At 33.5% G+C, this 17,549-nt stretch overlaps 1 protein-coding gene across 7 annotated transcripts in view; it reads right to left on the reverse strand.

Annotated features, from left to right (window-relative positions):
- CNBD1 (cyclic nucleotide binding domain containing 1) overlaps window positions 1-17,549 on the reverse strand; it is a 634,668-nt gene that overhangs the window by 110,084 nt on the left and 507,035 nt on the right. For all 7 annotated transcript variants that reach the window (XM_007488069.3, XM_056823346.1, XM_007488074.3 and 4 more), the window contains 2 exons: window positions 9,627-9,736; window positions 6,382-6,532 (listed from right to left, as the gene is read on the reverse strand). In XM_007488069.3, coding sequence (XP_007488131.1) covers window positions 6,382-6,532; window positions 9,627-9,736 — 261 coding nt within the window. The remainder of the gene's footprint in view (window positions 1-6,381; window positions 6,533-9,626; window positions 9,737-17,549) is intronic.

A 17,549-nucleotide genomic window follows, 5' to 3' on the forward strand; every position in this document is an offset into this window, starting at 1 on the left:
AATATACATGTATATGTATATTAGTGAATGAAAGCACTCTAGGCATAGAACAAGTATAGATCAATACTCCTTCTACCCCGGGAATGGGGCTAAACTCCAGCACATAGACAAAAATCAAGGGAAAAAATAACCCAATGATGAGCAAAAGACAGAAAAAAAAGCTTGATGGTAGAAAAATAAATTAAAAAACAAGATAGATAATATAAATACAAGTTCAAGAAGATAATAGGACAAAAATGAAAACATGTGAAGTCTCAAAGGAAAATGTGAAATGATGCTAAACCCAAAATGAATACCTGAAACTCTAAAAAAGGATATAAAACCAAATAATAACAAAGTAAGAAGAAAAATTAGAAAGAAAAATGCTAGAAAAATCAATAGCTTAGAAAGTGAAGAAAAGGTTCTTTAAAAATGGAAATATAATTCTTTACACAGGAAAATAACACTATAAAAGAGGGAGTATCAAGCCTCAAAGAAGAAAATGGCTTCCTAAAATCTGAATTAGATAAATAGAAGCAAACAACTTTGTGAGGCAAAAGGAAACAATAAAACATATTCAAAAGAATGAAAAAAATATAAGAAAATTCAAAATCTCTAACTGAAAATAACAAATGACCTAGAAAATAGATCTAAGGTAGATAATTTAAGAATCATTGGATTGCCTAAAAGACATGATCAAAAAAAGAACCTAGGCACTGTACTAGAAATGACCAAAGAAACCGCCCTGATTTTCTTCAACAAGAATAGAAAATGGAAATTGAAAGGATCTACTGATTACCTCTTGAAATAAACCTGAAATTTAAAAATCATAGGACTATTATAGCCAAACTCCAGAAATCCAAGTCAAAGAGAAAATAGTACAAGCAGCCAGAAAAAGACAATTCAAATACTGTGTAATAACAATCATGAATGCATAGGACATAGCAGTTTCTATATTAAAGGATTAGATGTTATAAAACATGATAGTCCACAAGGCAAAGGATATAAATCACCTACCCAGAGAAATTGAGCATAATGATGCAGGGTAATAAATGGACATTTAACGAAATAGAGGAATTTCAGTCATTCCTGATAAAATAACCAAAGCTCCAAAGAAACATCAATAATTAAATACAATATTCAAAAGAAGCATAAAAAGGTAAGTAGAAAATAACTCACGGGAATCAATGGGATTAAATGCATCACATCCTTGCATGAGAAATAGGATACTTAATGGGAAGGATACTTAAGATTTCTTAGTATAAGAGATACATAAAGTTCATAATATACTTAAAGCAATCAAGGGAAACAATGAAGTTAAAATGATTATATTTCTTGAATGGGAGAGTGATAACTGGAATACTTAAGATATTAGTGCTATATGAGTTTTTAAAGATACTTTAAGAGAATCGAGGTATGAAGATTAAATTAAACTCTGCTCTGCCCATTTTTAGATTTAATCATCAAAAGAGTATGCACCCCACTTACATTTGAGTGGGGGAGGTCTGTGAAGATCAGAATCAACTGACTGCTCACTGGGCAGTCCTAAGCAAAACGTTAGTTGTAATTGGTACATGAAAATGGAAGAAAGTCACAGGAAGTGACAAAAATGAATGACACCCTTTCAAATTCTTGAAGAAAAGTATCCTATCACCTGGGAGCCTCCTTTCTTATCCTTTCATCCTTTCATTGACCATAAGAATCATCAGTTTCAGCCTGTTCCAGCTCCTCCTTAGAAGGGTTTGTTTTTGCTTGTTTGTTTGTTTTCCAAATGGGCAGAGATTATGACCACTGGAGCCAAACCCTATACAGTTCCAGAGCCTGGTCCCTGAAATCATATCTTAGAATGCCTGCAGGTTCTTCTCTGTCTCCCATCACCAAATCATCATTGCATCACTGACAGAGTTCTTGATGTCACCAGCCACCTAGGGTGATGGATGTTACAGCTTCAACTTAATCTCCTCCCAGAGTTTCTGATAGATTCAGTCCCTCCAAGAATGAAAAGAAAATGTCTGTCCACTTCTACAATAACTCAGACATGACTGAACAAAAACAACAAACTTTCATTCATTAGCAACTCATTTTTCCTACTTAAATGTCTGCATGTAATATTTTTAAAACCTTAGAGGGGGAGAACCTTAGGAAAAGGGAAAACATATTTGAATGTGAGTCCTTAAAATGGAAATAACTTAATAGACCAAGATTTCCATTACAAAGCAATTTTTAAAAGGAACATCTTTATTGTGGCAATTTTCAAAGTTTATATAAAAAAGAAAAACCTCTTGTTGGGTGCATTTCTATTCAAAAGGGAGTTATCTTCTCTCAGCTCCAAAGAGAAAGATTGGTGCTATACCGATACAGAGCCTATTGACAAGACCATACACATTTATTCTGAAATTTCTCACAGTTTCCTCTGCTATACTGAGAAACCTGGCATATTCTGCTTTTGTCCTTAGGATTCACGATTAGAGATAAAGGGCAAAAGAAATTCTCTCCATTGAAAAACATCTTAACAAAATGTATCAAAAGTCACCTTGTAGTTTTCCTTTCTGGAGAGGCAATTTACACTCATACTTATCCCTTTTTTGTAATTCACTCTTTTTCAGTGAGGGAGATTTAATGAATAATAGTAACATCATTTATGCTAGAGAAAGCTATTCTTTGCCTCAACAAAAGCACAGAATTCATTTTAAGGATAAAGATATGATTTCAGTTCTGAATACAATTAAGAATCACAGTTGGGTCTGTATTTCTTTTGTTGTTTTTGTTATCCTTTTGAAATTGGGTATAAATATTGAAACGACACTCCTACAAGAATAATCAATGGTTATTACAGTTGAAAATAAAATATATATGAATAGGGAAGTCACAGAAAATAGTATCATAGATTTAGAACTTTAAGGGATGATAGAGATCATCTATCAATAATTATACATTCTATGGTGATTTATGGCTTCCTGAAAACCTCTTCATAAAAACCATATATACAGATAAATGTGTATATGTGTATGTGGGTATACAAGTATATTCTACATATACATCGTACATACATGCACACATGTATATATGTTACGTGTCATATGATTATACCTATAATACCTTCTATGACCACATATAAACATGTATATACACACGTGTGTGTTTGTGTTGTCTGTGTATGTTACATATCAGTTTGAATAGATCTTCCTAATGACACTATGACAATAAATGTGAACAATGACCCAGAGGCACAGTGGTTTGGGTTTAAGTTTTTCTTTTTAATAGTACTTACCTAAAGCCTAATTGCCTCACTTCATTTATTTGTGGCCCTGGCCTTAGCTAATTTTCAAGGGTTTGTATTTACTGATTACAGTAAGAAAAAGATAAATAGCTGAAGATGAAAAAATATTATCACAGAAATGGCCATGAAGAAGCACTGTCCATGTTTGAAGATGCTTCTTATTATCTAATTTCCCATTAAGGCCCAATTCCTATTTAATTATCATAGTTTTGCTTTTTTTTTCTTTTTTGATTTTTATTTGGTCATTTCCAAACATTATTCATTGGAAACAAATATCATTTTCTTTTCTTCCCTCCCCCCTCCCATCACCTCTTCCATAGCCCACTTGCGATTCCATTGGGTATCACATGTGTTCTTGATTCAAACCCATTTCCATGTTGTTGGTATTTGCATTAGGGTGCTCATTTAGTGTCTCTCCTCAGTCATATCCCCTCCACCCCTGTATTCAAGCAGTTGCTTTTCATCAGTGTTTTTACTCCCACAGTTTATCCTCTGCTTGTGGATAGTGTTTTTTGGATCCCTGCAGATTGTTCAGGGACATTGCATTGCCACTAATGGAGAAGTCCATTACCTTCGATTGTACCACAATGTATCAGTCTCTGTGTACAATGCTTTCCTGGTTCTACTCCTCTCATTCTGCATCACTTCCTAGAGGTTGTTCCAGACTCCATGGAATTCCTCCACTTTATTATTCCTTTGAGCACAATAGTATTCCATCACCAACATATAACACAATTTGTTCGGCCATTCCCCAATTGAAGGGCATCCCCTCGTTTTCCAATTTTTGGCCACCACGAAGAGCGCAGCTATGAATATTCGTGTACAAGTCTTTTTCCTTATTATCTCTTTGGGGTACAAACCCAGCAGTGCTATGTCTGGATCAAAGGGCAGACAGTCTTTTATCGCCCTTTGGGCATAGTTCCAAATTGCCCTCCAGAATGGTTGGATCAGTTCACACCTTCACCAGCAATGAATTAGTATCCCAACTTTGCCACATCCCCTCCAGCATTCCATAGTTTTGCTTTAAAGGAAATCTTTTACCTCCCCCTTGGAATAGCAGCATCAAATGATGGAACTGTAGAAAAAAAGGGCAAAGCAACATATAAAGCCTCCATTTTTCACTCCAATATGGTGAGAAAATGATGGAGAAACTCATCCTAAACCTCACCCCTGTTTAGGGAATGTTTAACTAAATAGGTGCACACAAATTCAGCTTCTTTGTAGCACAGACCTCAAGAGAATTTTACACAGGATGAAATTTAAAATCTGGATAGGGAGCTGTAGTAGACATGCACATATCTCATTCCTCCCCACCCACCACAGACCCTCTGAACAGTATATCTTCTATTTGGATTTCAGTCTGCCAGATGGCAAAGAAGATTTTAATATGTACTTGGAAGAAGTACTTTCATGTGTGAAATATTGATTTATAGAAAACAGTCCAATGTGTCTTGCATCAGTTAACTTAATTAGTACAGGGGGAAAATTAATGCGTCATGTCAGGAGAGAACATTGCACCCGTAAAATATCACCAGTCCCTCTTTAAAGATTACTTACCTTGAGGGTGTTTATTTTTCTAAATGTTTGAATGTCACAGAGGGTAATAAAGACAACATTTGAATCCATAGTTTGTAGTTATAATAGCAGAGATTATGTGATTATTCAGCTGGCTTTTGCATGGCTAATCAGAACTAGGCAGGAATGTTGAACATATTCTTTAAAAAGAGCAATAATATACTTGAAATTCAATATGAATTAGTTTAGTCAACTCAAAGATTTCATGTATGGGTTTATCAACATAGATAACTGCCACCAATAAAACCCTCCTGTTGTTATCTGGTTGTTTCAGTCATGTCCAAATTTTCAGGATCTTATTTGAGGTTTTCTTAGCTAAGATTCTAGAGTAGTTTGCCATTTCCTTCTCCAGATCACTGTTTGTGTGTTTGCTTTTTTTATATATAGATGAGAAAACTGAGGTAAACAGGGTTAAGTGATTTGCCTAGGATCACATAGCTAGTAAGCATTTGAGGCCAGATTTGAACTCATTGACTCCACATCTCCTTTGGCTATTGAGCCACCTAGCTGCTTCTACAGCCCTCTTAGTAATTAGTAAAGAAATTCTGTGGAGTTAGATCAACCACATAGATGGTAAATACCCTGCCTAGGGTCACACACAGATTGAGTATCAAAAGGGAATAAGCCCCTCCATCTATTTTATTTGCCTACAATAGTGAACATGAAATACTTGGATTTCAAATTTGAATTATTATTAGATATTTCTATTATAGTATATACTTCTAATTGAATTATTATTAGGTTTGTTTTATGAGGAAAAAAAAGAACCTTAGACAGGTTAACTTCTACCAATTGCTCTTTTTTCTCATTTTATCCAACTTTTGATATTTCTATTTTTATTCCAAGTGAGTTTGCCATTAGTGCTGTTATACTTTTGGGTTCTGACCTGTGACCCTCCAGTCTTTTTTTTTCTGGTTCCTGCTACTTTATTTCCTTCTTGGAGTATTTGTAGAATTTAGAAAGAGAAAGATATGTCCTAAGGTCAAGCATATGTGGGATTTCTGATTATACCATCTCTTTATCTCTATCATTGTATCTCCACTTTATCTTTCTTTGAACCCCAGGTCATGATCCCTTTGCTATTACAGAAGGAGAACACAGTCAATTTGAACTTCTTTGATGTGCTCCCACATTTCCATTCAGTAACTCAGTTCTGGATGCTGTTATGCTAACCTTTGGAATACTAAATTATATACTTCCATGTAAATAAGATCAGGCTCCAAAGAAACAGCAAAACATTCATGAAGTCTGATACATGAAACTGAAGAGAAATTGAATCAATTGCTAATCATTTTTCTTTTCCTATTTTAATTTTAAATATTTTATTTATTAACTACTTGAGTTATGAAATGTCAGTAGAAAGAGGGTATGCATTTGTTATGCTGTGAATTGACTATTTTATTTAATATATTACCTAATAAATTATAAAAGTTCTAAAGTAATAGATTCAATATCATCTTTCAAATAAGGATGCTCATCCCAAATCTGGTAGTATAAAACTGAAATAAATGAGGTAGATATTAAGCAAAACATTTCTTTGCATTTACCTAATATATCTTCAGCATCGATAATTCCCAGTTCAACATCGCATCCAGTAATGATTGTACATGTGAAAGGTATTTGAAGAAGCACACTGATCTCACCAAAGGATTCATTCTCCTGAAGCTTCCCCATAAAAACATCCCTACGCTTTTTTTTCTGTTCAAGAGAAATATGACATTTATATTTTTGTCAAATAATTCAACTGCATCTATCTATTTAAAATAATAATAAGTAGTTTCTACATCATACTTTAATGTCAGCAAAGTAATTTACCTATGTTAACACGTTCAATTCTCACACCAATCCTGTAAGGTAGGTGCCATTTTATAGAAGAAGAAATTGAAGCTGAATAACATCACATAGCTAGTAAGTGACTGACTCAGGATTTGAATAACTCAGTAATTACTGACTCTAGACTCAGCAGAGGGTCACCTACTTGCCTATGTATTTTTCTGTCCAATTTGCTTTTCTAATTATACATATATACATACACATATATGTGTGTATATTATGGAGATATATACATAAAATTTATAACAGTGATTACATTAAAATATACTCAAAATTATTTCAGATGATATATTTACTTGGCTTTTAAAGTCAATTTTGAATTAGTTAAAAAAGACATGCATATGCTATATAATACCATATATAGTTTAATAATTAAATATACTATGAAATTATTTATATATGTGCACATGTGTATATGTACATGTGCATGTGTAAATTTGAAATATAGATTGAATTAGAAAGGCTTTTCAGAGTCCAAATCCCTTATTTTACAAATGAAGAAAATGGATACCTTTAAGATTAAATAAACTGTCCAAGTTGACAGATAAAGTAAATATCAGAGGCATGATTGGAATTCCCATCTTCTGACTCCTAAATCAGTGTTCTTTCCACTATATGACACTGCATACATGTATGGTACATTCATTTTAGTGCATGATGCTAATTGAATATTCAATTAACATTCACTAAAATGAATATTAATCAGAGATGAACTGGTATTGGGGGGAAAGCAGTAAGTTGTCCAACAGAAGATCCAGGCTCTAGTCTGAGCTTTCTTCCCAAATACGTTTGCCAAATTGCTAACTTTTTTGGGTCTCAACATATACTAAATATTTATTTCCATGAGTCTGTGCAATTGGCATCAGTCAGCATTTTTATATGGGAGCTGCAATGGTTACTTAAATCTTTGGAAGTACAAGCATTTATTTTGTGGAAAGGAAATATGAGGAGATTTGAGGGGAATTTGAAAGACGAGAAAAACAAAGATATGCTGATGGAAGAAAAGAAGAATGAAGGAAGAGGAGAAAATTAAAAGAATGATAAGAACAAATTTGCTAGTAAAACAAGATAAACAAAGTAAATTAGGAAGATAAATTAAGAAACTTTCTAGATCAACAAAAAGAAGTTGGGTGTTACTTTCCATGTGTTACAAAAGTGAGAAGATGGATATCTGAATAAGAAATAAGGTGAAAATTTCAAAATTAAAGACTCAAACAAGTAGTTTGCTAATGCAATTTTCCAAAGGATCTTCTATTAGAAATTATAAATTACTGAGAATTTTACTCATCTCCAAGTAACCATGAAGAGCAGGGATATGTTTTTAATGAGAATACTTTCTTTTTATTTGATATTTATATTTCTGTCAGGACCAAAAAAAAAAGGGGGGGGGAGACTAGTTTTGCTCAAAGTGTAGGTTGTCTGCCTTATAGAACAAAAGGAAAGAGGTTCAAAAAAGCTTCTCCAACTTGAGAAAGTGAAACATTTCTTTTTAAAAGATGGAAGAAAGTGCTTAATGTTTAAAAAAGAAAAAGGAAATAAAAAGACAGAAAGGAATCAGGACCTGTTTCAGGAAGTTGTAAGACAGAAGAAGAAAGGAAGGAACTTGCATATATATATAGTCTATACCTTATATCTTCAGATTTTATATATATATATATATATATATATATATATATATAAGATATAGATAGCAAAAAGAGAAACTAGAAATAAAAACGCAGAGGCAAATCTGAAACAATGAAAGAATGATTTAGGTGAGGGACACATCAGCATTATCTAAAAAAGATATACTAATTGAGGAAAATCTAAGAATCAGATTCAGAAGCACAGTGAAGAGTATTTGAGCAGAAGTTAGTGGAGGTAAAGAGGATATAGATGAGGAATAAGGAAAATAGATCAAGAGTCTAACAGAGAATAGGATAGAGTGGGGACAGGAAACTTCAACTATTTGGACATTTGCTAGAATTTATTCTGCCTAAAGCAAAGTAGTTAATAATTTCTTGGCTTAATAATGTGAAAGTGGTGGAGCAAAGAGATGTGTGCTTTGGCCTAATATTTTTTAAAATTTTTTCCATGCCTTAGATAAAGCCATGAATTGCATGCTCAGCAAATATGTAAATGATGAAAATTTTGGAGGTTTCTTATAATATTGGATAGGGAGTGTGAATAAGAGAAGATCTGGATAGACTAGAGAATTTATCCAAAAGGATAAAAGAGAAATAATTGAAAAGTCAAGTTAAAAGAATCAATTCCACATGTAAAGAAATAGAGGTGTGTGGCTGGAGAGTAAGTAGTCCATCTCACAAATATTTAAGGTTTTAGTGGACTCTAAGTTTAATTTGAATTAACAATGAGACAGTACAGACAGAAAAGCTAATGTGATCTCAGTGTATTAAAAGAGGAGAGGCTATCTAGTCTGATTGTACTCTGTCCTGGTCAAACAATACTTGGAATATTGGGTTCAGATATGGAAATGTCATTTTTGAAATGACACCAATAAAATGGAAATCACCAAGATGATGGCAACCAGAATTGTGTATTGAATTCATGTTAAAAATATTGTTGAAAGGAACTAGAAATGCTTAACTTGGAGAAGAGAAGATGTGGAAAGATGAAATAGTTACCTTCAAGTTTTTGGAGGATTGTCATGTGAGACAGTAATAAGGCTTATTCTTCTTGGCCACAAAGACAGAAGTTGCTAAAAGGAAACTTTAAACTTTAGGTAAAGGAAATTTTACCTAACAATTACAGCTATTCATAGGGAAAGACTACCTCAAGAAAGACTGTTTTTCCCTCAATAGATGTCTTCAAGCAAAATCTGGTTGACAACTTAAGCTGTCAATTCCCTAAACAACCTAAAAATTGAAAATCACTCAATGAAAAGAGGAATTTCATCCCTAGGAGTTCCCAATGCAATTAATCACAAATTTGATTTTTAAAAAAGGTTAAAATAACTTACCATTTTCTTTAGTTGATATTTCATAAGTCCAATAACATCTTTATAAACTTTACAAAATCCGGAATGGATGTAAGCCACAAATGAAATGATTTCTCCATCTGTCACCAATACTGCAAAAGATATATCATATGGACATCTATTTGAGAAATTATTTTAATTAATTTATCATGTCCCTCAAAAAGTTACTTATTTGATTTAATGAATACCATTGATCAAATTCTATAAGGGTATCACTTTTAAAATTCCAATATATCTAAAGAAATGTCTTTTAGGTATATTAATTCATTTCTGATGAACATATCTAAGAAGTTAACACAATATAGAAAAAATTTACAATAGCATCCCATGGTTAATTCACACATGTAAAGCTACCTCACTTTCAAGGGAGCATAGTAAAAAATGTTTATGACATAGTTTATCAGATTATAATTATCACCACTATTTAAGGCACTAAAATTTAAGAAAAAACAATTTTGGCCAAGTTAGAAAATGCAATTTAATCAACGAGAGAGATTTGTAAGCTATAAAATGGTATGTGTTTCTTTCTACTCTTACCCCAAAACACAAACAATCCAATTCAAAAAAGTACTATGTTAGATAGGAGGGATTCAAGGATTAGAGTTATAGTCATAAACCCTACATAAATAAAAAAGCAATGATGTAAATTTCAAGTTACAGGCTTTTTCCCTCTCAAGGATCAATGAGTTATTCATTATATTCCTCTGGAGTTTTCCCATTATTTGGTTAAGAATAGTCTTTTAAGGGAAAAGCAAAGGATGAAGTTTCTGTTTTTTAGTTTAGTTTCATTGTGTGTGTTTTCATTTCAAAGATCTGTTTATTTCACAATGTAAAAGGGAACAATAGTAGGAAGGTAATTATGATGAAAAAATGAAATGATAATGAAGCTAGGGAATAGTTTACCTATTCCAATAAAAAAGGGAAGAGAGGAAGAGAGGAAGGGAGGAAAGGAGGAAGGAAAGAATAAGTTGAAGGAAGAAACAAGTGGACATTTTTCACTGACCACAGAATTAGATGGTTTTGTTGGACAAAATGCAAGCAAAGTATCCACAATAAGGAGTCATTCTGATAGTTAATGAATGATAAATTAAGTTAGGTAACTACATACAGAAATAATAGAATGAATGGTAATAGCCACAAAATATTTCAGTAGTTATTTACTGAAGATACAGAATTATAGATTTATTTTGGAGGCGGAGTCAATATGTCAGCATAGATGCAGTGAAAGTTCAGACCTCTGAAAACTCTTCCTTACCGATTACAAACTAAATGCTCTCAGGGGACTGAAAATCAAACCTAACAATAAGACAGAGACAAGGAATCCTTCTTCAGGACTCAACTTAAAAGGTACACGGCCAAAAAAAAACCTGAATTTGAAAACACTCAGGTTTAAGGGGAAGGAAGAAGGAAGGTCCAAGCCCCACCCCCCACCTAAAGCACTAAGCCTCCAGGGCAACTGGAAACTCTAGGCGGGCAAGGGGGCTGTTCAGGAGGGAGTACCTTGCAGACAAAGCTGTGCCAGGCTCAGAGTGTCGAAGACAGGTGGTAGGGAAACAGTTGGAAAAGAAACTTAGAAAGCAGAACTCAGAGTGGACAGCCTAGTTGCAACAGCAGAGACACTCCATAATACACCCCCCATCCCCCTCCACCACCCCCCTCACAGAGGTTTTGGCCTCAGGGCACATCCAGCTCAATCCAGCAATACTCAATCCCATCAAAGTCTTCAGAGGGCAGGGGAGCTCAAGCTCCAACACCCCTCACCCATAGCTGAGAGATTTGCTAACTAAGTTCCAAGGGTGAAGGCTGAAAGAAAAGCCCACAGATCCAATGAAAAAATGAGAGGGCAAGAGCGCAGGCAACTGCAGGGAGTAAAGAAGGGGCAAATATAAGCAAACAACAGAAAAAGAAAAAAAAGAAATTCCAACCGACGACAGCTTCTATGCAGGCAATAAACAAAGAGCAAATGGAACAAAGAAGGATGAGGGAACACAAAGCCAAAAATCAGAAACTCCAGAGAATTCGATACAGGCTTTGGAAGAACTCAAAATACAATTTAAAACACAATTAAGAGAGGCTGAAGACAACTTTAAAAGCAAGATACATCATCTGGAAACAGAAAACAGTGTCTTGAAAGGCAAAATCAACCAGCTTGAAAATGAGGCAAAGGAGATGAAAGATGATCTTCAAAGAAAATCAGACCAGAAGGAGAAGGAAGACCAAAAAGCCAGGAATGAAATCCAGTCTTTAAGAACCAGAATACAACAATTAGAAGCAATCAACTTCAGAAGGCAAGAGGACACTATAAAACAAAATTAAAAGAATGAAAAAATTGAGGAAAATATGAAGCACATCATTCACAAAACAGAAGAATTAGAAAATCGTTCCAGGAGAGACAACTTAAGAATTATTGGTCTACTTGAAGACTATAACAAAAGAAAATGCTTGGACATCACACTACAGAAAATTATCCAAGAAAACTGCCCTGATATTCTAAAACAAGAGGGAAAAACGGAAATTGAAAGAATCCACAGATCACCTCCTATACTTAATCCCAAACTAACAACACACAGGAATATTATAGCCAAATTCAAGAACTATCAGACCAAGGAAAAAATATTACAAGCTGCTAAGAATAAGTCATTCAGATACCATGGAACCACAATGAGGAAAACACAGGATCTGTTTGCATCTACACTGAAGGACTGAAAGGCATGGAATATGATATTCCAGAAAGCAAGGGAATTAGGTCTACAACCAAGAATCAACTACCCAGCAAAACTGACTATCTTCTTACAGGGGAAAGTATGGTCATTTAACAAAATAGAATTCCAAGCATTTGTAAAGAAAAGATCAGACCTGAACAGAAAATTTGTTGCCCAAGCACAGAACTCAAGAGAATCAACAAAAGGTAATTAAGAAAGAGGGAAAAAAGAAAAAGAAAAAACCCCTTTTTAAAGAGACCTAATAAGTTAAAATAATATGTATCCCTTTGAGAAAAGAGGCCATTGGTAACTCTCAAAAATTGTTATTATCACCTGGGCAGCTAGAAGAATTGCACTTAGAGGGAACAGTGACAAATTATATAGGATGAAATGCCAAGACACAAATATGCATATAGATATATGTATCACAAATACATATATATATATATATATATATATACATATATATATATATACACACCTAGAGATAAAAAAGAGGTTAATACTAAAAGAAATGGGAAAAGAAACAAAAGGGGGTAAATTTATATGTTACAAGGAAACTCATGGCGGGAGGGGGAAGAACATCAATACACTGGAAGGGTAAAGAGGTTGGAGATAGGAAATACTCAACTCTTAGGTGCATTGAAATTGACCCAAAGAGGAAAGAACAATACAATCCATTGGGGCAGAGAATTGATGTGTGCTGTATAGGGAAGTAGAAGGGTAACAAATTGATTGGTGGGGAGAGAAGCAGTACAAGGGAGGGAGAGGGTAGGGGGTAGTATAAAAAGACTGTGAAGAAAATAAGATGGGAATACCTCTTCTGGGAGAGGGGTAGAAAGTGAAGTAAAATATGGGTGGGAATTACAGGCACTGAGTAAAAATAAAACATTAGTGTAGAAGAAAATAGTGAAAGAAGAAAAGGCAGGACTAGGAGTAGAAATCAAAATGCTTGAAATACACAGCTGGTAATCATAACTCTGAATGTGAATGGAATGAACTCACCCATAAAAAGCAAGTAAATAACAGATTGGATTAGAAACTAAAACCCTACCACATGCTATCTACAAAAAACATGCATAAGGAAGGCAGACACACAAAGGGTAAAAGTAAGAGGATGGTACCAAATCTATTGGGCATCAACTGAAAAAAAAAAGGCAGGAGTCACAATCATGATATCTGACAAAGGCAAAGTAGAAATAGATCTAATCAAAAGAAATAGAGAAGGTAATTACATTTTGATAAAAGGCAGTATAGACAATGAGGAAAGATCAGTACTCAATATGTATGCACCAAAAGACATAGCATCCAAATTTCTAAAGGAGAAACTAGTGGAGCACAAGGATGAAATAGAAAGAAAAATTATATCTGAGCCTTCCCCTATCAGAATTGGATAAATCAAACCAAAAAATAAATAAGAAATAGGGAAGAGAAGTGAATGAAATCTTAGAAAAATTAGAGTTTGTAGACATGTGGAGAAAAATAAATAGGGTCAAAAAGGAATACACCTTCTTTTAGACAGCAAATGATACATTCACAAAGATTGACCATGTACTAGGGCATAAAAACATTGCAAACAAGAGCAAAAGAGCAGTAATAATAAATGCAACCTTCTCAGATCACAATGCAATGAAAATAATAATTAGTAAGGGTACATGGAGAAGCAAATCAAAATTTAATTGGAAATTAAAAAATACTATTCTCCAAAATCAGTTAATTAAAGAACAAATCATGGAAACAATAATTTGATTGAAGAAAATGACAATGATGAAACATCCCATCAAAATCTATGGGATACAGCCAAAGCAGTTCTCAGGGCAAAATTTATATCCTTGAGTTAATATATTAATAAATTAGGGAGGGCAGAGGTCAATGAATTGGACATGCAAATTAAAAAACTAGAAAATTAAAAAATTAAAAACCCTCTGATGAAGACTAAATTATAGATCCTTAAAATCAAAGGAGAAATTAGTAAAATTGAAAGTCAAAGAACTATTGATTTAATAAATAAGACTAGAAGCTGTACTTTGAAAAAACAAATAAAATAGACAAAGTACTGTTCAATCTAATTTAAAAAAGTAAAGAAGATTACAAAATTGACAGTATCCAAGATGAAAAGGGAGACCTCAACTCTAATGAAGAGAAAATTAAGGCGATCATTAAAAACTATTATGCCCAATTATATGGCAATAAATATGGAAGTCTAGGTGATATGGATGAATATTTACAAAAATATAAATTGCCTACACTAACAGAGGAAGAAATAGAATACCTAAACAACCCCATATCAGAAAAAGAAATTGAACAAGCCATCAAAGAACTCCCTAAAAAAAATCCACAGGTCAAGATGGATTCACAAATGAATTCTATCTAACATTCAGAGAACAACTAATCCCAATATTATACAAACTATTTGACAGAATAAGCAAAGAAGGAGTTCTACCAAATTCCTTTCACAACACAAATATGGTACTTATTCCAAAGCCAGGAAGGTCAAAAACAGAGAAAGAAAACTACAGACCAATCTCCTTAATGAGTATAGATTAAAAAATCTTAAATAAGATACTAGCAAAAAGTCTCCAGCAAGTGGTCATGAGAGTTATTCACTATGACCAGGTAGTATTCATACCAGGAATTCAAGGATGGTTCAATATTAGGAAAACCATCCACATAATTGACCATATTAACAAGCAAACTAACAAAAATCACATGATTATCTCAATAGATGCAGAAAAAGCCTTTGACAAAATACAACACTCATTCCTTTTGAAAACACTAGAAAGTATAGGAATAGAAGGGTCTTTCCTAAAAATAATAAACAGCATATATCTAAAACCATCAGCAAACATCATCTGCAATGGGCATGAACTAGAAGCTTTCCCAATAAAATCAGGAGTGAAACAAGGATGCACATTATCACCTCTATTATTTAACATTGTACTAGAATCACTAGCTGTAGCAATTAGAGAAGAAAAAGAAATTGAAGGTATTAAAATGGGAAATGAGGAGACCAAGCTATCACTCTTTGCAGATGATATGATGGTCTACTTAAAGAATCCTAGAGAATCAACCAAAAAGCTAGTCAAAATAATCAACAACTTTAGCAAAGTTGCAGGATACAAAATAAACTCACATAAGTCATCAGCATTTTATATATTTCCAACACATTTCAGCCACAAGAGTTAGAAAGAGAAATTCCATTTAAAATCACCCTAGACAATATAAAATACTTAGGAATCTATTTGCTGAGACAAACACCGGAACAATGTGAACACAACTACAAAACACATAATTAAATCTCCACATAATTAAAACTAGATCTAAACAATTGGAAAAACATCGAATACTCATGGGTAGGATGAGTTAACATAATAAAAATGACAATCCTACCCAAATTAATTTACTTATTTAGTGCCATACCCATTGAACTACCAAAAAACTTTTTACTATATTAGGAAAAAAACATACTAATGTTCATTTGGAAGAACAAAAGATCAAGGATATCCAGAGAAATCATGGGAAAAAAATGTGAAGGAAGGAGACCTTGCAACACCAGATTTCAAACTATACTATAAAGTAGTGATCATCAAAACACTTGGTACTGGCTAAGAGACAGAAAGGGCAGTTTGTCCTCTGCAGATTTATAGGAAAATAACGTTCATTTTTATGAACTCTCAAAATATTTCCATCCACATTTGTTTCGGAAAATATTAATTCAACTCAATTATATTTATGTTAACCTTTGTATATCTCTATGGATAACAATATAAATTACAATAGATTTTTCCTTTTAATGAAAGTACAGTCATCCCTTGCTATATCATGGTTCAGTTATCATGGTGTCATTGTATCATGGGGTTTTTAAAAATATATAATTCTGCGTTGATGAGTTATTGTGTCACACTGTTGGCTGATAGAATGAAAGGCAACCAATCACAGCACTGTGGTCTGTATCCTGGGCACTGATTGACTTAGTGATTGTGGTTAAAAAGAGTGTGGAAAAGGTTTATAGGGGAATGGGAAGGGTTTATAAAACTGTAACTATATACATAAATAATAAAGTAAATACAATGCTGCTACTTGGTGGATTTTCGCCTATCATGATGGTCTCTGGAACAAAACTCCTGTGATAGGTGAGGAATCACTGTATATTAGTCAGCTTGTCATATACATTTTAATTACCTGCATTGATATCTTTTAAGTTTTAGAAATTTTCTACAGAAAATTGAGCAAAAATGAAATTAAGTTTTAAAAAAGGCTGTAAATTAGTTCAACAGATTAGAATGGGCAAGGAATTAAGAAGATCTGACTTCTGTTTTAAGATCTACTACTTCTAAGCTTCATGGTCTTGGGAAAATATCTAGCTTTTGTATTTTGATTTATGGTTTTAAAAGGATTTTACAAATATATCATTTTATCGTCCCAACAACCTTGGTAGGTGGGTACTATTTTTATTCTCATTTCACAGATGAGGAAACTTGGGCAGAGGTTAAGTGACTTGCTCTCGGTCACATAGCTAGCAAGTATATGAAGCAGTAGTTGAACTCATATCTTCATGATTCCCAAACCCAAAGCACCCTGTAGCTGACTAAGTTTAAAGTTCTGGACCTTAGTTTCACCATCTGAATAAAAAGTTTTGAATTTGATGGTCTCTAATGTCTCTTCCAGCTGTGACTGTCTACAATTCCATGTAACCATTTCCTCCAGCATATGTGAAGACTAAATTTGTTCTCTGATTTGAATAAGGCAGTATGTGCTTGGGAAATTCAAATAAGGCAAAATGAGCAGATTGTGATTTACACTATTTCTATTTAGGGGAAAATTCCATTTGGGCACATCTAGGAATCCTGAACTTTGTAAACAACCAATCCATTAATAAACCCTTATTAAATTACCACTATGTATAAGATATTGGGCCAATTTCTAGGTATACCAAATTTTAAAAAAGGCAAAAGACAGTCTGTGACCTTAAGAAACATACATCTAAAGAAGCAGAAGAGAAAACATGCAAATAAATATAGACAAAGAAGCAATATACAGGCTAAATAGAAATTAGTTGACAAAGAGAAGACATTGGCATTAAGAAATGTTTGGTTCTAAAGGTTCCAAGTAAAAGAAGGGATTTAGTTGGGAAGGGATTTACTTGGGATTTAAAGGAAGCAAATTAGGGCAGTAGGCAGAGAAGAAGAGAGGAAGCATTCCA

The sequence above is a fragment of the Monodelphis domestica genome, chromosome 3 (genome assembly GCF_027887165.1).
Source record: "Monodelphis domestica isolate mMonDom1 chromosome 3, mMonDom1.pri, whole genome shotgun sequence".
In the NCBI taxonomy this organism is placed as follows: Eukaryota; Metazoa; Chordata; class Mammalia; order Didelphimorphia; family Didelphidae; genus Monodelphis; species Monodelphis domestica.